At 39.3% G+C, this 25,964-nt stretch overlaps 1 protein-coding gene across 3 annotated transcripts; it reads right to left on the bottom strand.

The window, feature by feature from the left end:
- ZMAT3 (zinc finger matrin-type 3) lies at window positions 1-25,964 on the bottom strand. Of its 3 annotated transcripts, none has more exons than XM_081138386.1 (6): window positions 25,874-25,964; window positions 21,593-21,916; window positions 7,681-7,800; window positions 5,315-5,481; window positions 5,093-5,193; window positions 1-3,145 (listed from the first exon to the last, which is right to left on the bottom strand). In XM_081138386.1, exons 2-6 carry the CDS (start codon window positions 21,860-21,862, stop codon window positions 2,937-2,939), a joined length of 867 nt encoding a protein of 288 aa, XP_080994512.1. In that variant the 5' UTR covers window positions 21,863-21,916; window positions 25,874-25,964; the 3' UTR covers window positions 1-2,936. The 3 variants fall into 3 exon arrangements, with proteins under 3 accessions (XP_080994512.1, XP_080994510.1, XP_080994511.1); XM_081138384.1 differs by having other exon boundaries at window positions 3-3,148; XM_081138385.1 differs by lacking the exon at window positions 25,874-25,964 and adding an exon at window positions 25,595-25,741 and having other exon boundaries at window positions 3-3,148.

Here is a 25,964-nt window from a genome sequence, read left to right on the forward strand (position 1 = left end):
ATGCAATCCAATCTTTTAATTAGGACATGGAATTTTTCCTTTACAACTTCTTGCCCTCAGTATCTTAGTAGAGTTTTTGTCATCTTCTCACATTGATTCTGAATGACAACTTACACAAAGATACTCACAGAGAAAAGAGACTGTGATGCCATGAGTGCTTCTTGCAGATGATGACTGAAATCTACTTAATTTAACTGATTACAGGTTTTCTGTTGTTTAGGCCTCAGTCCATCCTTGTATACAGCATATAAAAGACACTAACATGATTCCTAGGGAGCACGGGGTGCAAATTCTAAAGCACATTACACAGCAGGACTGGACTTCACAAATGAAATCAACAGACATCATGTCACTGACTGCAGTAGTAACACCATCTTCTCTGACAGGGAAAAAACACTGTCTATAAGGAATGCGTGACTATGAGAAACTGCATCATGCAGAGATGGATTTATTCAGGCATTTCCTTTCTGACAGCCTCTGTCACCCTTTGTCTCACCTGTGAAACACAGAATATTGCAAGGTAACAAGCCCAGAATCCAACCCACTGTCACAGAGATTTGTAGGGGCTAATTTTAGGGGAGATGTATATGTAACCTCTATAAATGATCATGGAAGTTATTTATCAACTTCCTAGAGTTTAGAAATTAAGGAGCAAACAGAGTTACTGTAGGCAATATGGTATCTAAAGTGTCATATAAAACAAACACAGAGCTCTTTTTTAGTGCAAAGGAAACAGCAAGTAAGAAATAACACTATAAATCTTTTTTCTTTGAAAGAAAATGCATTTATGCATTCCTAACATCCATTAAGGGCACTGGGAGACTGGAAACCTGAATACGAAAGGCCAGGAAAAACATCAAGGCCTCAAATCCACTGCTTTTTATATATATAATGAAATTGTTTAGCAGGGAGAGTGAGGGAAACCCTTCCTTTAATTTTATGTGCAAAGGAAAAACTGAAAGTGGATGAATGTCACTTTCACAAAATGCAAATTTTTATCCAAAATCTTTTACTGTTATTTGAAATAAGAATTCAATGAAACCTTCTCTATGGTATCACAAAAACATTCATGTGTGTGTATATGTACATAAATGTACATACAGAGAAAAGGAAAAGTTGCATTTTTAAATAATTATAGAACCAAGTGGCCAGCACTGTATTATTAAAATCTACCAAAAAATTATACTTAGCAGCAAAATGAGTAACACTCTGACCAATAAAATAAGCTCTAAATTGCCCTAATCAACTGTATTTTATAGGTTACTACACAAAGGGTCACAGGTCTAGATAGAGTCTCAATGGAACATTATTCTTTTGTTTCTGAAAGAAAAGAAAAAAATTAATTAATTTAACTTTTCAAAAACTATCACTTCAACATAAGAGTGACTGGATACTGTACCAGAGGTTAATTACAAAACTGAATTTCAAATTTGGATCTAGATTGTTCAAAAATCGTTTAGAAGTATTAAAGAAAAGGCATAATTATTATAATTTCCTTCTCCCCACCTCTTTGCATTTAGAATTCTCAAGGAAAAAAAGGAGTTTGGTATTTTTTAATTGGTAATGTAAGCAATCAAGTGTGAATTGACCATAGTGCAAAGATACTGCTGAATATAAACTTCTATGTGGCCTTGCAAAAGAACTATGGATGAGCACCGGTCTTATCCATGTAACTAGAGTAAGCAGATAAAATACAGTTAATGAAAGTTCATAGAGTACTCCATCTACACATACACTAGAGCTTTATTTTAAAAAAAACAAAAAACTAATAATACTGTTTAACTATCAGATACCAAGTAATCTATAATGTATTTCTATTATCTTCAAGGAAGCTGAATTAGGATGAAATCGAAGTTCATGTCTTTTTCTGCTAGAAATGATACTGTAATTTGATTAATTTTTTTAAAACTCCTCTTTAGCTATAAAACAGTAAGGTAATGGTATTTCTCAGAACAGCCAACTAGCAAGACAGAGGTGAATGTAAGTAAAATATAAGGATCAGTTTATCTACAAAGTCCGCCAAACCAAATACCCAGAGATCTGAACTCAGGACTGAGACCATCATATAAGTATGACGTCATTATCAATGACGTAACTCTAAACTGAAAAATCAAACACATCTTTACATTTTCTAAAACCAGCTGAAAAATATTTGTTTAAAAAAAATACCGTATCTATCTTGAATTCACTGGATATTCGAATGTGGGGCTTGGAAATCCCACAACGTAGCTGAGGCATGAAAATGAACTTATGAGACAAGCTAATTCAACTGGGAGAATAAAAGAGGGAAGAAAGTGGCACTTAAATGAGTGAAACCCACAACTGGAAATGAAGTTTCACTGTTTGGAAGTCCATACGCACACTGGGAGTGTCTGGAACCAAGAAAACCTTCATCTCAATCACGGGAAGACACGACAAAGGGGAACATGTCCTATGAAAGACCCTAATCAGGTTATAATAGGATATCCTACCGACAAGACACTGACTTGAGGTGGTAGTTCCAACGCTGCCTTGGGAAACCGAAATCTCTGCCTACCTGTTTTTACTTTGATCTGAAGAATCCAATAAAATCCTTTACTTAACAGTACAAAAAACCAAAATTGCAAAAGAAGATGAGATTTTTAAATAGTTAAAGCTCTTAAGTGATCAGGCTATTAACTGACCAGAACTTGGTCAAGATAAAGAATTATTTTTCATGGGGTAGGTAGGTCACATGCTCTAAGTAACTCAACACAACTGACCTGAAAAAGCATCATGACCTAAGAAGCCCGTTCTTGTCCTTCCCCGGTTTTGACACCGCAGGGTACCACTGCAGGTTACATGTATTAACATTAAGCAGAGGAATGTACTCATATCAAAAGGACCACGAAGCAGGGCATGTTGACAGAAGGCAAATAACAGGCAGGACGAGCTGCTCTATCTGAACACAACAATCACTATACGTAGCCCAGGTTCTCCATCTCATTCCTGTACCGCTGTTCAGACACCTTGCTTTTATGCAGCTTGCTCTCTAAATGATGCCGGAATTCCACCTCTTCACCAGCCCCAACATTACACATCGAGCAGTAGAACTGGCCACTTGGAGTGACGCACATGGCCAGATCCCGTGGAATTCTCTGCCGGGAGCGGCGATTGAAGTACGGACCTGCTAAAGCAAGAGATAAAAGTAATGTGTTCACTTCAAAGTATTCACTAAGTAAATGACAACAGTCTGATCAATCATCACTGTAATTTGTATTTCTAAGATAAAATTATAAAATTCACAGATTCCTTGTTTTGTGTTTTTTTCACAGATTCCTAGTTTTTAAATGAATGTGAAGTTAATGGATTTTTTAAATTACAATTTTATATAGGTTCGATCTAAAAGCTAATATGATTCTTCCAACTATTGTCAAAAAGGTTACTGTAGAGCCAAGCCCAAACTCTAAATGACAATGTCTCTAAAAAGTAAATACAGTTTTAAAAATGACTTAATTTCCCAGCATTATATGAACTTTTATAATTATGCTAACTCGTTAATCCAAAAATTCTATTTCTAAGAATTATCCTAAGAAAATATTAAGTATTTTTGTATAAAGAATTATCAACAAGGACATTTATTTCATCAGTATTTATAAAAAGCTTTTTTTGGGGGGAGGTGATGTCGGGAAAGGGGAGTTCCAAAAATACAATTTGAATAATGAAAACCATGCAGTCACTAAAAATAATGAAAACATGTTCATTACAGGAAAATGTGATTATAATATGCTATTAAGTGAAACAAGAACATCACAAAATATAACCACATTTCTAAAAAGTAGTATGTAGAAAAAGTGGAGCAACATGTAAAGATGTTAGTGGTATTGATAATTTTATTTTCTTCTTTTAACATAAGTGACTTCTTCAGTTGGAACATTAGCTTATCAATTTTATGCCTTTCTACTATAATAAATATTTAAGACTTCTCAAAATAATACTTTTACTGCACCCTACAAATTTAATGTGTTTTAATTACTATTTGGTTCTAAGAATTTTTAATATACCACATAATTTCTTCTTTGACCCATGAATTACTTAGAAATGTTTATAAATTTCCAAACAACTAAAAATTTTGTGGTTTTTTTTAATATTTTTGCTATTGACATCTCACTTCATTATTCTCTGGTCAGAGAAGAGAGTCTATACTGCCTTGTGGCCTAACGTTTATTTCATCTAATAGTAATACAGCTATCTCAGCTACCTTCATTACAGCTAATTTTTTAAATCTAATCTTATAACCTCTGTTTTTTAACTGAGAATTTGGTAAATTTACATTTATTGTAATTACTGATATGTTTATGTTTTTATTAATTATAATGCATTGTTGTTTCAATGTGTCCCTATTTTCTATGCTTCTCTTACCTTCCAATTAATTTTTTTTGGTTTTCATTTGTTTTAGTGTTCACACAAATGACCTGTGCTGGTATGTGTATACACTGGAGGCTGGGGCAGGGGGAGCATGAGGGAATACTCAGTCCTACTTTCCCTCCTGAAAATAATCAGAAAATGCAGAAAACATACCTACAAACCAGTTGTTCTGAACTGAAGGTGTATATCAGAATCATAAAGGAAGCAATTTCAAGACATATGTATGTCTGGGTCCTACTCCAAATTTACTGACTGAAAATCTCTAAGTCCTGGTTCAGGCATGTGTATTTTATAAAAATTCCTCAGGTAATTCTAATTCCCTACCCTGGTTAAACACTGCTATATTTTTTTTTTTTACTTTCCCCAATAAACATAGATTTAACATGGTGCATCTTTAAACCAAATAGCCCATTTTTATAATGCATTTTACATTTCTCAGCTGGCAAATACCAGAAGAAATATAAAGGAACTATAATAAAAGATCTTAAAACATAAACGACAATTTAAAATCAAAATAAATAATGTATTAAATAGAAAACAAATAAACGAGACCTGAAATAAATACCTGCTTGAAAAGTCACTAGACCAATTCAAACAAAACAGCTTACCCCAAATTCTCAGGGCTATCTATTACGATTAGAAGAAATAAAAATAAAGGAGACCATCTGCAGAAAGTAGCTAAGGTATGTGGAAATCCACTGGATACCTGAGTTATTCTGTACTGTATACATATTTCTCCTATTAGGCATCATCTTATATTCATTCCCTTCTTTCCGGGTACGCCGTTGACCAGCCTCTGAGCATTCTCTGGAGAAAAGAAATTTTAAAAGGGTAAGACTGATAAACAGGGATCCATTTCAACTCTTTCTCTCTACAGACAGTCAGTCTCACACAACACTCTGGCCTCAGAGAAAACGGCAATACCTACGAGAACGAGTTGCTCTGAGCTTCCGCCAGCCGCAATCTCTTGGCATGATTCTTCCCTTGATAGTGAGCCTGAGCCACAGCCGGAGAACTAAAGGAGGCATCGCAGAGCTTACAGTAATCATTCTCTGTGGCCAGGATCACTCTGCCTCCCGGCTTAAAGGAGCCCATCTGACATCACAGACATAAGAAACAAGGTTAAAAAAAATCTGGAGCTTATTCCCTTCTTCTCAAAGTTCCATCTAAGGCTAGGAGGCACTTATTCATGGTTTTGCAGGACAATCACCAATGTACCAAAATAATGAATGAAATGACTCATTGCTATCTCCAATGAAGCAATTTAAAAAAAACAAAAACTTAAAAACCCAGAATGGAAGATTTACGGTAGTATAGGTAAGGCGTAATATCACATTATCAGAAAAAGTAAAGTCAGCCCAGAATCCATCAACAAGCACTGACTGAGCACCTACTGTGTGTAGGGCTTGCTACCTCATGCAGAAGCTATACACTTTTTTTTTTTTAAATGAGCCCCTGCTCAGAGTCTACAAATTAGCTATAGATATAACACAATTAGGGAAAAATAACCAGCAGATCCAGCCAACTGTATTCAGGCTGGGAAACTGAGTTACAGGAAACCTAACATAGTGCCTGAAAGACAGTATGCGCTCAATAAATGTTATTGGGTTAACAAAAAATGACAAACTAGATTCTGTCTAGAGAAATAAAATATACAAGAGTCTGGAAAGCATATCAGGATCAGCTCAGAGAAGCAGCACTCTTTCACCAGGAAGGGAAGATTTTCTAGAGACAGGAGAGCTCTCTTCAAACACCACAAAGGGCTAGATTATGAAAGAAGGCTAAGGCTGGTTGCCCAAAAAGGGTGGAGCTAGCTGAAAACAGTCCCCAACAGGGAGCAGCCATCCAGTTCCAGGGCTGCCTTCAGGAATTAATACTGTGGCAGCTACACTACCTAAAGATCATCCTGGGAATTCTCCTGTCCTCTGTGTTTAACATATCGTATTTATCCCCACAAATTCTTGATGATGGAGGAATAGCTGGTATTTCTATTCCTACTTTATGTACTGGAAAACTGGCATTCAAAAGAGTAAAATTATGCCATGGTGGTTATGAGTAGAAATCTAAGATCAAAAAAATTCTTGCCCCACCACGTGTAAAGCCATGGACAAGTCACCTAGCTTACCTGAGCTTCTAATAAACTTCCAGAGGAGACTGATGTTCCTGGCCCATGGATTACTTTGAGTAATAAGGCCAACATCTCTAAGTTACTGCAAGCTTTACATATAGTCAGGCCCCAGGACTAGAATGGGGCAAGGCAGGCACTTGCCACGGGCATAAAATTTAAGTGAGAATCCAAAAAACCCAGTAATCAAGGTAAATAATATTTTAATGGAATATTTTTACAAATCAAAACTCATGCAAAAAAATCAATGAGGAACAATATATCAAAATTTTAATAAAGAAAGGATCAGTAACTGTGCCATGCCTGAGGCAAAAAGAAAATCAGTAATACTTACCCTGTCCTTAAGTTTTTGACCTTTTGTTCACCAATGAATTTTTTTACATTAAATTTTGAATTTTTAAAAGTTATCTTGACCACTGTTTTTTGTCTCCCCCCCTAAATTTTGTGCCCAAGTGAAGTGCATCCCTCTCCCCATTCTAGTCCCACTCCTGAATGAAACAATGCATGAAAAGCCTTTAGCAGAGTACCTGGCACAGTAAGCACTCAGAGGTATTCCTATGGCCATTGTATTGTTCTAAGACAAATAATACTTCAAGACAGACTGAGGAGTAGAATCCATTGTCAGGGGCTATTAAAGTACAGGAATATCCTGCTTGAAACACCTGCTCTGACTTACAAAGAGTGAACAGAACTGCTTTCAACCAAAGAGTTTACACAGGTTCTCTGAGCAGCAGTTAAAAAAGATGGGGGAGGGGCATCTCAAGAAACTGATCTTAATGGGAAGCAAACTATGAAGTAAATGGAATTAACTAGAATAAAGATATAAATGTCTAAAAATCTCTTGTTCTATTCAGGGTTAGTTGGGTTTTATTCTAGCTTAGCCTAGACACGGAGGGTCATTTAAGCCAGAATTTTGAGAAATGCATAGAGACTCATGAAACAATATTTGTTTCATCACTTCATGCATTACAACCAAAGCCAATGAGAATCTCAAGGTTCGTGGGTTTTGGCATGCATTAAATCCAACCCTAGAGTTCAAGGAGTTAAAAGCACCAAGTGGGACCTTTCAGGAGTATTTGCCCAACTGTACCTTGATGGGCACATGGATGGCAAATTTCATCCATGACCATTTGTGCATATGACAGCTTCCACCCTGACACATGTCTCACCTGTGGAGGGACTGGAACAGCTGGAGTGGCCACAGGTTCTACCACGTGGCTCATTCTGGCAGGAGGAGGACAGCTGTTGGCTGCATAGTAATTTCTGAGTTTCTTACCATGATTTTTACCCTAGAAGTAAAATGAAAGGGTAATCACCATGGGAAAATTCGTCAAGTTCATATATTCACTAAAAAAAGAGAGGGAGAGAGAGAGAGAGAGAAAACAAGCAACACTAACTACATTTTATTCTTTCAGATATATAACACAGGGGTAAACAGACCACTAGCTAGATGTGATTACTTGACCTTAAAGTAAAAGAGTCTATTCTTCAGTTCCAACAGGATGATTAAATTTATCTGGGAAAGATAAGCGGATAAAGCCAAAAGAAATTAATTTCCTATATATTTCTAAAAAAGTATTACATTTTGCAGTGATCTGGGTCCTCCCCAAACTTGTTGCCTTTCACATGCCACTGCCTAAATATGAACTTCATGACACTCTGATCTAATCTACTTTATAAGTCTGCAACAAAATGGATAATCCAATTATCTTTACAAAAATATCTCTTACAGAGTGTCTTTATACTTTGTGTATTAGCTCATTTTCTGCTCATGAAAATTCTGTAGGAGGATTTGTTAATATTACCTACATATGACAGCTGAAGAACTGTGATCCAGAGAGCGTGGGGGATCTGACACCAACACCTTCAGCAGGGCCAACCAGTGGAGCCAGCGCCTGAGGCAGGCCTTCCAAGTCCAGAGCACGACCCTGTTCACCACAGCACAATGGCTGCAGGATGCACTGAGAACCTCTATTAAAATGGGTTTGCTTCTCTCTCTGTGTTTCCTTTACGTTAGTACTCACATGACTATACTCCTTAAACTGATACAAATTGGTGGGAAGGATCAGTGAACTAAAAGCATCCTAAATGAGGGTAAAAAAGTATGTTATTCTTTAAACTACACTGTAAAAATCGAACTTGCAAGCATTTATTATTCACCATCTACTATATGCTAAACCCTAAAAAGAAATAGGACTAGCTCACATTCTAGAGGTGACAGGTACATATGCAGTTGATTAAAGTGATAAGCCAAGTTCTACCTTCTGACCACTGGAATGCCCCAAAGGTACTCTCACCATGGTCACAGTGGCGTGCAGGAAGTCAAACCCAGTGGTCATACCTGTGCCTGCATCATATTCTAACTCTAAGCAGCATGACGCAACTGATCCTCTCTCCTTCTACTGTCTTCTATGACTCCCTCTTATATTCCTACCTCTCATTCTCTAAATGCTGTGGTGTCCAAAGCCTCAGCTCTCTTCTCTCTCCATCTACACTCAAACTCTGTTATTTTACCCAGTCTCACAGCTTTAATATATAATGAATAACTTCCTGATTCCCAAAATTACCTATCTCCATCCCTGTTATGAACTCAATGTTTGTATCCTGCCAAATATCATATATTGAAATCTAATCCCAATGCGATGATATTAGGAGGAGAGGCTTTTAGAAGGTAATTGGGTCTTCAGAGTGGAGCCTAATTAGTGGCCCTTATGAAGAGGCCAGAAGTACCCCTCACTCTCTACCTGCCATGTGAGAATACAAGAAGTCAGTGGTCTGCAATCTGGAAGAGGGTCCTCACCAAAACCCAACCATACTGCACCCTGATCTCAGACTTCCAGCCTCCAGAACTGTGAGACATAAATGTTCATTGTTTAAGTCGCCCCAGTCTCTGGTCATTTGATATAGGTCAACCAAGAAACTAGGTCAATCCCTGACCTTCAGAGCCACCTAACCAACTGACTTCCTGTCATTCACACTTTGAAATCTTAAGAGGCATATCCAACTTAAAATATCTAAAAAGTAACTTCTGATTCCTCCTGCACAGAACTTTCTCATCACTGCCACCACCACTAGTCAGCCACATGTCAGTAAATGACACCCAGTTACTCAGGAAAAGAGGTCCTTTTCTTGATTCCATCTCTTCTTAAAGCCAACACATCTAGTCCATCAGCCAGTCCTAGTGGCCTACCTTCAAAATATATCCTAAGTCATTCCACTTCTTCCCATGGACACTACAAATACCACAGTAATCCAAGCTACCAACATCTTCCACGTGCAACAACTCCTCCTCCCTGGTTTCTGCTCTCACTCTTTCCTCCTATAATCCTCCTCATATCCGCCAGAGTGGTAATTCTAGACACAAATCAGATCATGTCACTCTCTCACGTAAAATCTCCCAACGGTTTCCCACTACACTTAAAAGCAATAAATCTTACCTATGAGGCCCTACGTGATCTGGCCCTGTCCACTTATCAGATTTTATTTCATACAGCACCCCCTTTCCCCAGCTCATTATGCTCCTGCCTTGTTGGCCTTCTTTCTGTTCCTTAAACATACCAAATTCATTCTACTCCAGGGCCTCTGCACTTGCTGTTCCTTCTGCCTAGAATGTTCTTCTTTCAGGTCACTGCATGGCAGGCTCCTTCTCATCTTTTGGGTCTCAACTCAAAACAGCATCTCACTCAATCTGAAATGTCATACTCATCCCCACCTACTACGCACATACACTCTCCATTGCATCACCACATTATCTGTCTAAAATAATATTGTCTGTTTACTTGTTTTTTCTCTTTTCTACCCTCTGGAATCTAGACTCCTTGGAAAATAAGAACCCTGTCTTGTTCTAGCCCCAATGTCTAAAACAATTTCTAGCATATAGCAGGCAAATAAGTAAATATTTGCTGGATAAATGAATCAAGAAGTATAATGGAAATAACAAACTGCTAGGAGAACACAAAGAAGGAATTTCTTACTTCCGCCTGAAGGTGTCACGTATGACTTCCCTAAAAAAACAGGACATGTAAATAAGTCATCTTTTAAAATGAGCAAAAGTTTAACAGGCAATTAGGAGTGAAGGAGAAGAAAATTGTAAACAGAGGAAATGGTCTAAGCAAAGGCCCAGCCTGCTAGAGAGATGGTCTTTAGGATCCTTTAGAGAAGAGGTAGGAATTGTAATACGTGGGGGGCTAATCCTTAATGGTTTTGTCCATGATACAGAACTTGGACTTAGACGCAGCAGGGACCTCTGAAGAACTTTAAGCAAAGCAGTGACATGACTGGATTGCATTTGATAAAGATTATCCTGGTATCAGCATGGGGGATAATAAATTAGAGAAAATCGAAGCAAGAAGCTGGGAATATAGAGAAGAGAGCCAAAGACAAACCCCCAGGACACTAAAATATAGAGTGTAGTAGAGAATGAGGATCAGGGATGAGAGGAAACTGCTCGGCCTATGAAGTAGGATGAAAATCAAACAAGTGTAGTATCATGGAAGCCTAGAACAAGGTGATTCAAAAGAAGAGTCTAGTTAAATACATTATAACCCAGGAGCTCTTCCTTTAGGTATTACCAAACACATCTAAGAAAATTTTTGTAAGAATGTCTCTGGAAGGACTGTTTGTAACAACTGAAAAGTGGAAACAACTTAAGTGTCCATCTACAACATAATGGATAAATTGTAGTCTAGTCGGAGCTAACAATGGAATACTATATACACAGTGAAAATAAAACTCTAGCATGGCAACATGAATGATTCTTGTAACAAAATGTTGAATAAAAAGAATAAGTTGCAGAAGAAGATATTTAAGAATAATCTTTTTCATATGGAGGTTAAAAACATGAAAAATTCCACTACATATCAGATAGGGAAACATATGTAGCAAAAGTACAAAACAAGTATGGGAACAAGAAATACCAATTCAGTGTAGTGACTACATCTGGGAGCATAGAAAGGGATACAATTGGGAATGGGTGGGGTTGGGGGTGGGGTCAAATGATTTGATCATTTTCTCTCTTTAAACTAGATGGCAAATACACATGTACATTATATTATTTTAGTACTTTTTTTATGTCTGAAGGACTTCATAATCATTTAAAATAATAGCAAAAATACTACTGTGGGGTCAACACACAGAAGTTAATGCTTGGATTTGAAAAGACGGGTCAAGAGTAACCTTGGTAAGAACCATTTCAGTTGAGTAGTGGGGGCTAAAAGGTTTGTGCGTGGCTTAAGGAGACAATGGGAGATGTGAAACAAAAATGAAGACAACTGGTATAGGCAACTTTTTAGAAGAGTTCTCCTATGGCAGGGAACAGAGAAATAGAGTGAGGAGCTAGAAGAGGAAACGGATCAGTGAAAGATTTTTTTTTAAGATGGGTTTTATTTAGCCTACTTTGCATGACAAGAGGAAGTCAGGAAAAAAAAAAGAAAAAAACACAGGGGAGATGACCCAGAAGCTAAAGCATGGCTTACAGGAGCACAGTCCATAAAAGGGCAGAGGATGAGGTGCACAGTACTAAAGGAGGGTCAACTTAAGAGAGTTTTATTTTTAAAGCAGTATCCACAGTATCCACTATTCAAGCCAATATCGCATCCATAACATAATGATAATGGCAACTACAAATTGTTGAGCACTTATGTGACCGATAGTGTTCTAAACAATTCATAAATATTATCTCATTTAACCTTCATGAAATCTCTATTAATTGGGTGTAATTATTATTCCCACTTTACATATAAGGAAACTAAGTTTAGAGAGTTAAAAACTTGCCCAGCAGCTTCCAGATAGGTGGTTAGTGGCTGCCTAGATCTGCATCTCCCCACATATCCTCTGCAAACAATAAAGAATGATAAGAAAAACAAATAAAACTACAAACAAATCATGTCCTCCACATAACTAGCACCACAGAATGTCTAGGCTTGAAAATAGCTGTAGTAAAAAAAAAAAAAACATTGAATCCCAGTGAGCAATCACTCATGCTCCTGCCACAAGCCTCCACAGTAAACAAGAACAGTCTGACAAAAACTGCGAGAGAGAGAGAGAGAGAGAGAGAGAGAGAGAGAGAGAGAGAGAGAGAGAGAGAGAGAGAGAGAGAGAGGAGCTAGCAGAACACCTAAAATTGGTTTATAACCACCACCAGAAAAAGTACAGCCCCTAAATCTATAGATACTAAAACATGATCCAGTCACCGACTGCTGGAAAGGAGCTTTGAGGCACACGTGACCTGAGGTGGCTTCATCAAAGTGCCTTCTGGAAGAGAAAGGGGCAAAAAGGAAGGGAGAGGTACCCTTTGGCAACTGAGAGGTGAAGGGGAAAAGAAACAAAACAGGAAAAGCTAGCATCCTGCAAGACAAGAAGAACAAAACAAATATCAGAAGACATGCAAATCCTCCCCTGAACACCAGAAAAAATAAAAATGAAAAAATAAAGAACTGGACTTTGCTGCAGTGATAGAAGAGGTTTCCAATGAATCAAGAATTTCATAAGTCACCCAATATCCACAAAATGAACAAATGAAAACTAATCAAGTCTATACAAAACTACCACAAAAAGCCCTGGCTGGTGCGGCTCAGTTGGTTGGAGCATCATCCCATGCACCAAAAGTCTCAGGTTCAAATCCTGGTCAGGGCACAAGCCTGGGTTGCAGGTTCAGTCCTAGTTGGGGCACAAGTAAGAGAGGCAAGAGATCGATGTTTCTTTCTTTCTCTTTCTCTCGCTCTCTTTCCCCCTCTTCCTCTCTCTGGAATCAGTAAACATATCTTGAGGTGAGAGGGAAAAAATTTACTACCATAAAAATCAACACATCTCAGCAAATGAACCCCTCCCAAAAAAACCCAACACGAAATAGAAGAAAACTATTAAGAAAACACTCCAAATTGAATTAAATATATTCAAACAAGAATTCAGGGATATTAAATATCATTTTGAATCAGACATTCAAAATGGGCAAAACATAGAAATAATAATTAAACTCTGGGGGAGGGGGAGGAGAATCATGTCAAAAATAATGAGTAAATACAAGTGCCAAAGGAAAAGAGACACAAATGAAAATGTAGTAAGAGGCATAAAAGACAAAAAAAAGCCATCAAGAAAATGACATAAAGAAAAACGTTTAAGGGTCAGAGAAGGAAGCAGTGGAAATGAAAGATGAGTAAAGCAGGAATAACTTATGTAAAGCTGGAGTTCCTGAAGAAGGAAAACAAAACAAGCAGAAGTAATATTTGAAACTATAATTGTCCAAAATTGTCTAAATTGTCCAAAAGTAAATATTGAAAATGCACACCAGGTATCTGGTTAGTAGGTGTGTTTTTCACAGAGATATTGATGTGTATTGAGGGAGACAAGGAGGGAGGGAGGGAGGGTTTGGTGGATAAACCTAGGTTTCTAGCTATCAAAGAAGGTAGTTAAATATTATGAAAAGATGGAAGGCTAGAACAGCATCAATAAATGCTAAAATCACTGTGTAAAAATATGACGAGAAACAAAATATCCACATAGTCTCAAAGTATCTCCCCATATGAAATGTATTAAGCACAAGACAAAAAATTGTGACCTTACAAAGGAGAATGCTGGCAGGCACCCCTTACCCAGGGATCAAAGTCAACAGCATCAGTGATGCAAAACACTCACATATGTCCCTCCCAATATGATGCACTGGGACGGACACAATACAATAAATATCACTTCGATAGTATTCTTGCCCCCCCCCAAAAAAAAAGACATAACGTGAATTTATTCATAAGAAAACCCAAATTGAGACATTCTACAAAACAGCTCTTCAAACATTACAGGAACATAAAAAGCAAAGAAAAACTAAACGTGTCCTGAGTAAAGGAGACATAACAACTACATGCAAAATTTCATCCTGGATTGGATCCCGGAACCAGAAAAAGGACATCAGTAGACAACTGGTGAAATGGAAATGGTCTGTAGATTATATAATATTATCAGTGTTCATTTCCTGATTTTGATAACTGCACTATAGTTATGTAAAATACTAAGATTTCGGGAATCTGGATGAGGTGCCTGCAAGAATTTTTTGTACCATTTTTGGAACTAGTTTGTAAATTAAAAGTTATTCAAACTAAAAAGTCAATAAAACAAAACTTGCCCACAGCCACAAGTAAATGGGAGAGCTGGGGACAATCTGGTTCCAGAGCCCGTGCCATCAGGCTCTACTGCATCCCAGGACAACTCAGCAGTATTAAGGATTATCTCAGGTACCAGAACTGTTCTCAATGTCTTATACATACTAACTCACCATCATCATCATCTTTTCATGAGGCATAGAGAAGAAATACTCCCAATATTATATATCTAGTAAGTAGTAAGACTGCAGTCTGACCCCAAAGTCCATGATTTCACGTCCTTAACTAATATCCTATAAAACAGATGCTAGAAAAGGTAATAAAAAATCAAGAGATCCTTCAAAATTAGTTATGATTGTCAAAAAAAAGTTTTTTAAGTCAATATAGGGTTAGAATTCTAGAGTACCTCTCAGAAAATTAAAGAAATAAACAATAAAAGAAAGAAGAGATAAGCAATATAAAGACTCCACCCAGCTAGTCCCGCATGGGCTTAATAGAATCACCAGAAAAGGAGAGAAGATATAGAGAAGAATATTATCCAAGAAATAATATCAAAGAACAGTCCCCAGAGCTCAAGAGAATTGGGAGTATGCAAACTGCACAGACCTACACGCTCTGAACAGGACAAATGCAAGGTGGCCCACACCTAGACACACCCATCCCTGTGAAATTTCAGGTACATGGATGAAGAGGAGAGACTGAAAGCTTCCAGGAAAAAGAAAGCCCAAAAGTAAAGTAGGTCGCCCATAAATCTGTCACACACAGAGGCACAACGCAAACACATTCAGATTTACAAGGGTTCAGAAAAATGTATTTCCCATTACTCCCTCGCTTTATTTTAAAGAGATGTGTTGCAACACACATTTATTATATTTATTCTTTCTTCCTTCAAGTAAAGATGGACTCAAACAAAATGAGATTTTTTTTTAAAAAAAAAAAAAAGCATATTTAGAAAATAGTAGCCCAAGTGAGAGAGCAATGGTGACAAGTCCAAAATTTAGAGCTGTAGAGCAAACCCCAAGGGCAACCCGTTGAAAATGGAACAAGCAGAAGGGCTCAAAATAAAAGGGGGATTCTACGCAATAGACAGTGTGACTGAGAGTTTGAAAGTGAAGTGAGGGTACAGTAATGATACATTATGTAAGAAAGAGAAGGAAGAAGGAGGCAATGAAAAACTCTATGAAATACAGAAAGCTACACAACTAAGTCATAATCCACCCAGGCCAGTATGGCTCAGTTTTGGAGCGTCATCCCGTACAACAAGGGGCTGCCATCTTGACTCCTGGTCAGGGCACATACTCGGCTCACGGACTTGGTCCCTGGTGAGGGGCATGCAGGAGGTAGCAAATCAATGTTTTGCATCTCAGTCCACTGCAGGTTCATTTGGAAAACAATCAGATGGGAGAATTCTGAAAACATAAAAACTAGCTGAGATTAAAGGTGCCGATGGTGCCACCCAAACCTGAGTGATCCATGTTAAAATGTATGTGCCAAAATCAGTACTTTAAATTTGGAGATGACATCTCATTTCACTCTCTGAATTATGAATTATGATCACTACATTCAGCATCATAATGCTAGAACTACTTTAACCTAATAATGATAGGTCATTTGGCTACTAAATATTACAAATAGAAATTGATGTTTATGACAAATTTTAGAAATGTACTTTGAGTAGTACTTTTTCAAATGAATATGCAAATTAGCAGATAAACTGGCTGACTTTATTTTAAACTCTGGATGCCTTAGCAAAACTTACCCATGCTTTTTTGTTTTTTTAATCTGTTAATGACCTTCCATTCTAAAGTGGTTCTTCCTCTGGGCATTTATGCTGCTGAAACAGTGTTTGTTTCTCCATGCCAGACTTGCTCTAAGTAACCTGGAGCCTGCAGATTTTAATATAATAAAGACAAGTTTTTCCTCCAAAGGTTTTATTTTAAGTTTAGATATAACTAAAGCCATAATTTTGAGACTACAAAAATAGGTAACCTCATTAAAAATAAAAACAGCTAAGAGTATTTTGAAGCAGACTGACCAGTTTAAAAAGTTCTGGAAATAAAATTAAATCTGTGGTGACCACAGACACACATGGGTATTGCTAAGGCAGCCCCAGCTTCGGAACACCATAACGTCAGGGAAAGATGGTAGTGAGCTTTAAAGGTTAGTAGTTATTGAGCAGTTTCCATTGTGCGTCCTGAGTTACTGCAACATGATACAGCCAGACTTCAGTGTAACACTGTTCAAACCTGACTGAGGATTGTTTACAATACCCTGGGCAATTTGAAACTTTGTGATTTCAACAGTGGCATCAATTAACTAGAATGTTTTGGGTAATGTAATCGCAGTGATTTAGCACTTCATAAGAACGGTTCTAGCATATAAACAGACTACCACTGACCCCTTTTTAGCTCACACGTAACTGAAATAATGAACTGCATGCAGTCTTGGTATCACTCTATATTAAAAATTACAAAGCAGGTTTTTAGAGTTGAAATAAAACTTTACTTTCATCATCTCATCAACTCACTTTGTTCTATTAGTCTACACTCATTGCCATTCCGCCTAGTCCAGGTTCTGGTAAGCCTTACTCATTGGTCTTACCCTTGCCTTGAGTAGCCTTTTTAAATCACTGCCTGTTTGTACTTTTCAGTTGATTTTTTAAATTTTTTAATTACAGTTGACATCTGATATATTAGTTCCACGTGGGCAACATAGTGGTTGGATCCCCCACATAAGTCTTGCACCCACCTGACACCATGTATAGTTATTACAATATTATTGATTATATCCCCTATGCTGTTCTTAACATCCCTGTGACTATTTTGTAATTGTCAATTTGTATTTCTTAATCCCTTTACCTTTTTCACCCAGCTCCCAAATGCCCCACCCATCTGGCAACTATCAGCTTATTCTCTGTATCTTTGAGTTTATTTTTGTTTATTTTGTTTTTTAGATTCCACATATAAGTGAAAGCATACAGTATTTGTCTTTCTCTCTCTGACTTATTTCCCTTAACCAATACCCTCTAGGTCCATCCCTGTTGTCATAAATAGAAAGACTTCATTCTTTTTCATGGCTGAGTAATATCCATATACCATACCTTTATCCATTTGTCTTTTGATTGGAGCATTTAATCCATTTACATTTAAAGAAGTTACTGCCATTTTACTGTTTTGATTGTTATTGTAGTTCTTCTTTACTCCTTTCTTACTCTCTTACTCTCCTCTTTTGCATGTTGATGACTTTCTGTAATATTGTTTGTATTCCTTCCCCTTTATTTCTTGTAGATGTTTGCTTTGTGGTTACAATGTGATTCATATGTACCATACTATGGTTATAGCAGTCTATTTTAAGTTGATGGCTGCTTACTTTCAAACACATTCCATAATCACTACCATTTTTACTTACCCCTCCACATTTATGTTTTTGTCATTATTTTTGTGCTTCTTTTGTTTATATGTTTATGTTTATCCCTTAATTTATTATTGTAGTTACACATGATCTTCCTACATGTTTTGCCTTTTAACCTTTGTACTAGCTTTAGTGTTGGTTGATAAAGTGCTTTTATTAAGTGTTTGTCTTTGTCAGTGAGAATTTTTTTCTTTGTGATATTTTCTTATTCATATTTTTTATTTATTTTTCCTTCTTAAAAGAACCAGTCAGAAATGGAGAATACAATAACTGAAATGAAGAATACATTAGATGGAATCAACAGCAGATTAGAAGACGCAGAGGATCAAACCAGCAATTTGGAAGACAAGGCAGCAAAAAACACCCAAAAAGAACAGCAAAAAGAATCCAAAAAATGAGGACAGTTTAAGTGATCTCTGGGACAACATCAAGTGTTAACAACTTAGAATCAAAGGGGTACCAGAAGGAGAGGAGGGACAGCAAGGGATTGAATACCTATTTTTAAAAATGATGGAAAACTTCCCTAACTTGGTGAAGGAAATAGGCACACAAGTCCAGGAAGCACAGAGGGTGCCAAACAAGAGGAACCCAAAGAGGCCCACAGCAAGACACACAATTAAAATGCCAAGGTTAAAGACAAAGAGAGAATCCTAAAAGTAGCAAAAGAAAAGCAATTAATTACCCACAAGGGAGCACCCATATGACTTTTAGCTAATTTCTCAACAGAAACATTGCAGGCCAGAAGGGAGTGGCAAGAAGTAGTCAAAGTGATGAAAAGTAAGGACCTACAACCAAAATTTCTCTTCCTACTAAAGTGATCATTTAGAAACAAAGGACAGCCTGGCCAGTGTGGCTCGATGGTCATGGGTTCAATTCCCACTCAAGGGCACATATCTGGGTTGCAGGTTTGATCCCTGGCCCTGGTCAGGTGCATGCAGGAGGCAACCAATCAATCAATGTGTCTCTCTCACATCAATGTCTCTCTCCCCCCCCCACCTCTCCCCATCCCTTCCACTCTCTCTCAAAAAATCAATGGAAAAAATATCCGCTGGTGAAGATTAACAACAACAACAACAAAAGCCTTTTAGAATCAAAGGACAGCCAAAGAGCTTCCCAAACAAGAAAAAGGTGAAGGAGTTCATCATCAGCAAACCAGTATTACAAGAAATGTGAAACGGGACCTTTAAAAATCACTGCCTGTAAGTACCCCGTGTACAGCATCTTCGTGTTTGACGCATCTTTCCGGCTAACATATCTATGCTCTCCTTCTGTGTTGATTCACCCACCTCTAGGTTGTGTTCATGCTCTGGTTGTTTATCATTCTGATTCTCTCTGATCCGCATTCTCTCATCTTGAGCATTTCTGTCTTATTGAAACCAAGATCTCACTTCTAAGATTAGCTTTCTTCTCTACTCTCCTAATGAAATTGCTCTGTACTTTTTGTATGTTAACTGCTTGCCTTGTCTCTCTGTAAAAAATATCCCCCTCTTTAAAAATTACCAATAACATTGGTTTCATTCAAATCTTTGCTTCTAAGCTCTTAGAAACATACAAGTATTACACTCAAACTTTTCATTTTCTATTAGATTCTACTTTCTTAATACCCCCTTGCTACATCTTTACTCTGTGTTTACTCTAGTTCCTGGCTGCTTAAATTGTCCCCTATGACAGTCTGTCCCTTCTCGTCCAAGTTTTCCACTTAATAATTCAGATTACTGAGAAATTTACCAAAATTTTACTTCCTTTTTCTTATATTTTCTAATTTATGTATTCACTGTATGACTGACAGAGCTGCAATTAAGTATAATCACTAATCCTGTCAACTAAAAAGTTCAGAGCACACACACAAATGTAGAATAAAAGAAAACACTAAATAAATGCTGATTCTGTTTATCAACTTTAAGTATTATACTCTAATGACCCTATTCAAACTGAACTCTATGCATAACCGGAAGCAACCATCACGGTCTATAGAGACACAAAGTGATATCAGGAGGGGGAAAAGGCAGGAGGTACAGGTATAATCCATGCACACATATTGAATCACACATTGCCCAAGAGCTTTCCCTCATCAAAGTGGACAACTCTTCTTTAAAGAGCACACAAGTGGGTTTGCTTCCAAGTGAATGATTTAGTAGGGACTTTATACAGCTAAAAATCAAAGTTTAAAACCCAGGTTTGGGTTTTCAAAGTAAGTCTTAGGCTATAAAACTGAACTATCCACCATAATGAATGAAGAGGAAAACAAACACTGAGTGATGGGTTTTAGATGGATCAAACTAATAGAATCCACTTGAATGGGTAAAATAGGCAAAGGAAGGCCCTGTATCAAACCAAGTTGATGGGAAGAGGTACCCAGAGGAAATGAGAGTGGGGGTAGCAAACAGGAAAAAGAATGTAATAATAAAACCAGAAGGTGCCTTTTTGAACCAATGACGACAGGTGCCAAGATCTGAGAAATCGAATTAACTCAACTCTGCGCTTCGGGGCATAACAAACCCAAACAAAGAGAACTCCAGGGAAGCAACATATTGTCTTCCCCTAAATCCCAGAGAAAACAACACACCATCGAAATACTGATGTATAGTCACAAAGTGACACAATCATCAGTCTTTAGGATAAAACAAAACAGAAAGAACTTACATGCAGACTAAATAAAAACTTGAAGTTGGAAAAAGTTATAGTGGCACGACAGAAAAAATACCTGTGTAAGTCATCTTTCTACCACACTGACATATTACTGCAGATATTCACGGAGAGATTAAACAGTCAAATCAATGATGACCCAGAGGCATCCTTTGACTCAGTGGCGTTTGGCCTCGACTGCTTCTTAGGTCTCTTTTCTCCAAAAAAGGAAATTATATGATTTTAAACAGACAACAATCTAGAATAAAAAGAAATATTGTACCCTCTCTAGCCAAAGTTTAATTTTCTATTTGTCTTTTGCACTAGCTATTCTACATGGAGGTGAATACTTTAAATCTTAGAAATGATTATCAGTTCACACTGACGGGCTACAGGAAATCAGAGTATGCTTCTTACAAATGAAGGGTAAGACTCAATACTCAAATGTCATTTTATTCTCATTACAGAAAATACTGTGTTGTCCTTAGCAGTGACGGGATATATAAGAATCAGAAATTAAAAAGGGAAAGTGTAAGATTCACAGACAGAGATTACCTTGAACCAACGCAAACTATATTAGCTGGGAGAGAATATTTATAAGACTAATTCTTCCAAGCAATTTCAGCACTGAACTGAGCTTGGTACATCAAGTGTCAAATACCTGTTCTCCTCGGGATCACAGGTTTGTTCACCAACACAGATGGCATACATTTGCTTACAACAGACAAGCTATCAAATGCACTTAAGCTAAGCATAGGAGGTTAAGACACCATTTTATGGAAAATAATGCTTTCTTTTAAAGTAGAAACAGCATGCTTTTAGTCAAACAAACTAATATTTAGTCGTTTACTAAGCCATCTTGATTATTCCAGGCACATTGGGAGAGACAAGTCTGAAATGAGCAAAGCCCAAAATGTTCTCCCACTACATGCCTGATTTTCTTTTCTCCCCTTACCTGGTAATGAGCCTGGGCTTGCTGCGCTGAGTTCAATGTAACATTGCAGAGTTTGCAGTAAAGGGGCTTACATAGCTCCTCCAGGGTAGAGTCTTGCTCCCCTCCCTTAGGTAACTCTTCTTCCCCTGCCAAAGGTAAGGAAGCCTCCTGCCCAAAAGGCCTCTGCGGCGGATGCTGCAAGGTTCCTGTAGACCTGGCAGCCACTGACATAGGAGGAGAGGATGGGGGCCGCCTAGGCAGAGGAAGCCCAGCGTGTTGCAAGAGGATCATTGGGTAGAAGAGCCTTGGGCATAATCCAATGTGCGAGAAGTCAGGTCTTCAAATCTGAATCAAAAGCAAAAACATACTCACTTAAAAATGTGACCTCAGCAATATGACATGTAAATGACCATAACACCTGACCCCTTCTTCCACTTCTCCAACCCTTCTCTGGGACTTCTGCCTCATCTAACAGACTTCCCTTCTGTTAATCCACATCGACACATGCTCTTCCACTGAAAACAGATTTATAGATTTGGCTTTGTTTTGCTTGGCACAGCTCCAGCTGTGGTCCCTCTGGCCCTTGAACATTAATAGCACTGCATCTAGGACTAATTAAATGTAAAACTCACATGGCTGAAATGGACATCAAAGGTCACCTAGTCCAGACCCCTTCCCTCAGAAACACTTACACTTAAACACTCTTGATAATCATGCATAGACAAAATTCCACCAGCTAAGAACCTGAGCAAATGTCTATTTTCCATCCAAACTATATATAAAAAGAATGAAATAAAGAGCGTCACTTTTCAGAATCCTTAAAGCACTTCTAGAACTACCTAAAATATCAAGGAACTCTAGGAATAGCTCAGAGTTACCATGTGACAAAAATAAATACAAGTGTACCTTCTGGAAAAAAATAAAGTGAATCTTCTGATCAACTGCAAATACTTAAAGAGTTAAGCCAATGATTCCTCACAGCAGAGGTTGCACACAGCCTGTAGGGCATGAAGCCACAGATACACTGTTTGGAATATACAAGGTTTGGTCTTGTTTTCATTGTTTAAATTGAATTAGTCATCAACATTTTAAAAAACCAAGAGATTCATGGCTTCTGTTTTTGTTTGTTTCTTTGGAAGAGAGGAGAAACACTGCACTCAACTGGTTGCCTCCCATACACACTCTGACTGGGGATCTAACCGGCAACCTGGGTGTGTGCCCTGACAGGGAAATGAAACCACCCCTCTTTTGTTTGCATGAGATGATGCTCCAACCAACTGAACCACACTGGCGAGAACAGTGGCTTCTTTTGACAAAAGTACGATTTGGCAACACTTGGCACATAGTCCTACATGGGGAACAACAGCTACCTAGTTAGTTACCTCAAAGTGCAGTGTCCCCAGCAGCCAAACCTACGTTCTCCAGGCTACCTCAGTCCCCACTCAGCCTGCTCCCTGTAGGCCCTTAAGTTTAGGACCTCATCCTATATAGCCTTAGACTACATTCATGAGTCCCCAATAAAATGAGAATATTTTCTCTCCCTCTCTAGGTAAATCACCTGCACAAAATAATGTATCAAGTAAATGTGCAATGAGGTAATGGATCACACTCCAATATAGTTCCAGTTCCTCAGTCTTTCAGCTATTTCTTCTCCCCTTCTTATTAAATAATTGGTACTCTCTATTCTGTTTCCCTCAGAGAAGGCGCAATCTGTTCCAATCCCGCTTTAATTTTATCCATGGTTTCTCTTGTCTCCCACCCAGATGGCATCTTCTAACCCTGCCTGAGTATCTCAAAATAAACTACAGTATACCCTTTGCGTTCCCATGATTCTAACCCTGATTAAAATCTTTCTTTCAGCCTGGTCGGGCGTGGCTCAGCAGTTGAACGTCCACTGGGGTTCGCCTGGGTTGCGGGCTCAACCCTCAGTTGGGGGCCTGCAGGAGGCAGCCGATCAATGACTCTCTCATCATTGATGTTCTCTCTCTCTCTCTCTCTCTCCTTTCCTCTCTCTGAAATCAACAAAGATATATTTTTTTAAAAAATTTTTCTTTCAAAATCAACTATTCCTTCCACTCTCTCAATATTATCAAAACCTCTTTCCCTGGTCAATAGAAGATGGCTATTTTACGCTGCTGAAATTTGCCAGCTGCAATAGAAATGTGTACATTTTATGACAACAATAGACTCACTAAAAGTAACTAAGTAAATTTTGAAAAGTTAAAAGTCTCTTTTAGCACATTTAATAAGTATACACATGCGGAAATTACAATCGAGTAACAACCTTTATACTAAAGTCAGGGTCTTGGGGCAGCAGAGCCTATCAGTGCAATGGGGAAATAATGTACTTAAGAGCAAAGTACAGAAATCACTCATCACAGTATTTAACAACACTTCTCATTAACCATAACATTTAGAAAGATAATATTATTATTTTACTCTTAAGCAGAAATATGCTTATGTTCCCAGAAATATCTCTGGGAGCATAGAGGAAAGTAATACAGATTTAGAACACTTAAAAAGTCAGGTTTCTCTATAACCACATTATTCCTCTCAGTTGAATCAAGCAAAGACATTCAGGAAGCAAAGACACATATGTGGGTATTTTTTAAAGGAAAACTAAGGAGACAAAGACTTCTTTTTCAGAAAGGTTAAGTACCTAATTATAATTCAGTATAGTGCAAGGCCACACAGACTACCTGCACAGAGACACGTTAATACCAAACTGCCATGAACAAGCTGGCAGCTGAGAAGAGACGCGGCGAGGGAGGATGCCAAAACATCTGGGGAAAGGAAATCAGCAGATAAACACAAAGCAAAAGCTACAATCGTGCGGGCATGCCTGGGCTTGTCTGACGGGAGCTCGCGGCACCTGGGGAAGCTCCCCGCACCTGGGGAAGCTCCCCGCACCTGGGGAAGCTCCCCGCACCTGGGGAAGCTCCCCGCACCTGGGGAAGCTCCCCGCACCTGGGGAAGCTCTCCGCACCTGGGGAAGCTCCCCGCACCTGGGGAAGCTCCCCGCACCTGGGGAAGCTCTCCGCACCTGGGGAAGCTCTGCACGGGTCCCCTCGGGCTGCCCACGGGTTTCCACCAGGGGTCCTTCTCGAAGCAGAGGTGCGAGAGGGCCTCTTCCAGAGACGATGAAACCTTCCCAGGGAAAGGAAAAACGCTCACCAAGTAAAGACTGACCCATAATCGCACTTCATCTTTATAGTTTTTAAAGAACAGCTAGATATTCCAAAATTATTTCCTGTAGTAGTCAACAATCAAAATGACAATGTCCACCCCCAAACAGAATGCATGGCAACTGCATCGAGCATCTACTACATTTGCAGATGAGAATTAGCATAAAATATAAACCTGAAAGAAATAAAACCAGGCCTTGGGGGAAGCGTGAAGGGTGGAACAGAGAAGCAAAAGCACGCGTGATCGGACCCGTCCAACCACCGCACCGGGTCAAAGGAAACCAGCTCGACGGCTGAGGTAAACAGAACATTCCTCAGATCGTAAAAGCCATTCAGTCTGCGCTTCAAGCGGCGTGAACGACAGACGGCCGGTCCCTGACGTCCGGGCGCGGAAGGGGCTGAGGGGACACAGGGACCGCGAAAGCTCCGCGGTGTGCCCCGTTCAAAGAAAGGGAGGGCTCCCCAGTAGTGACGGCTGGGCCGGGCCTACTCCGCACACCGATTTAAAGCGAATCGCTTTCTTATTTGCAGAAAGCCACGGAGGGAAGACTACGGCAGGAGGGAACAGGTTACTGGCACCTCCGCGGACTGGCAGAGTCTGGAAATGACGGAAAGGCGGCGAGCGTTCTCCAGAGGTCACCAGAACGCGGCCCGGGCTGGCAGGAAGGGAGACAAGTAATCGGCTGAGGCGACGGACATCACGCGAGGGAGACGGGAAGGAGCGCAGGGGTCTGCGGGGGAAGGGGCCTCGGCGAGCGGGCGACGCCTTCCAGGCTCGGCGGTGACGGTGCCTAATCCCAGGGCACCATTTGCACATTTGAATCAAAGCAACACGAACCTCAGCCTCGCCCGCACATCCCTTACGTCCCTGAAATGTGCGGGCGCGCACCTCAACCCGAGGATGCCGTCACGCAGCGTGGAAGCCCCGTCTCCCGCGAGGCGGGGGCGGCGCGGCGGCTGCCCGCCCGGAGGACCCGGGGAGAGCACGTGAGGGGCTGAGCGACAAACAGATAAATAAAGGCAGCGCGAGCCGGTCACGTGGCGGGCAGGTGGAAGGACCGCAGCCCGCGGCACCGCCAGTCCCCCGCCCCGGGCTCTCCGCACCACCCGCACTTACCGGAACCCCCGGGACGCGCCGGGAGTCTGGGCGAGGCGTCCGCCCGGGACGCCCGCCGCCGTCCCCCGCGCGCCCGGCTCGGCCAGGCTCG

Source organism: Miniopterus schreibersii, assembly GCF_964146895.1.
Source record: "Miniopterus schreibersii genome assembly, chromosome: 5".
NCBI classification, from domain to species: domain Eukaryota; kingdom Metazoa; phylum Chordata; class Mammalia; order Chiroptera; family Miniopteridae; genus Miniopterus; species Miniopterus schreibersii.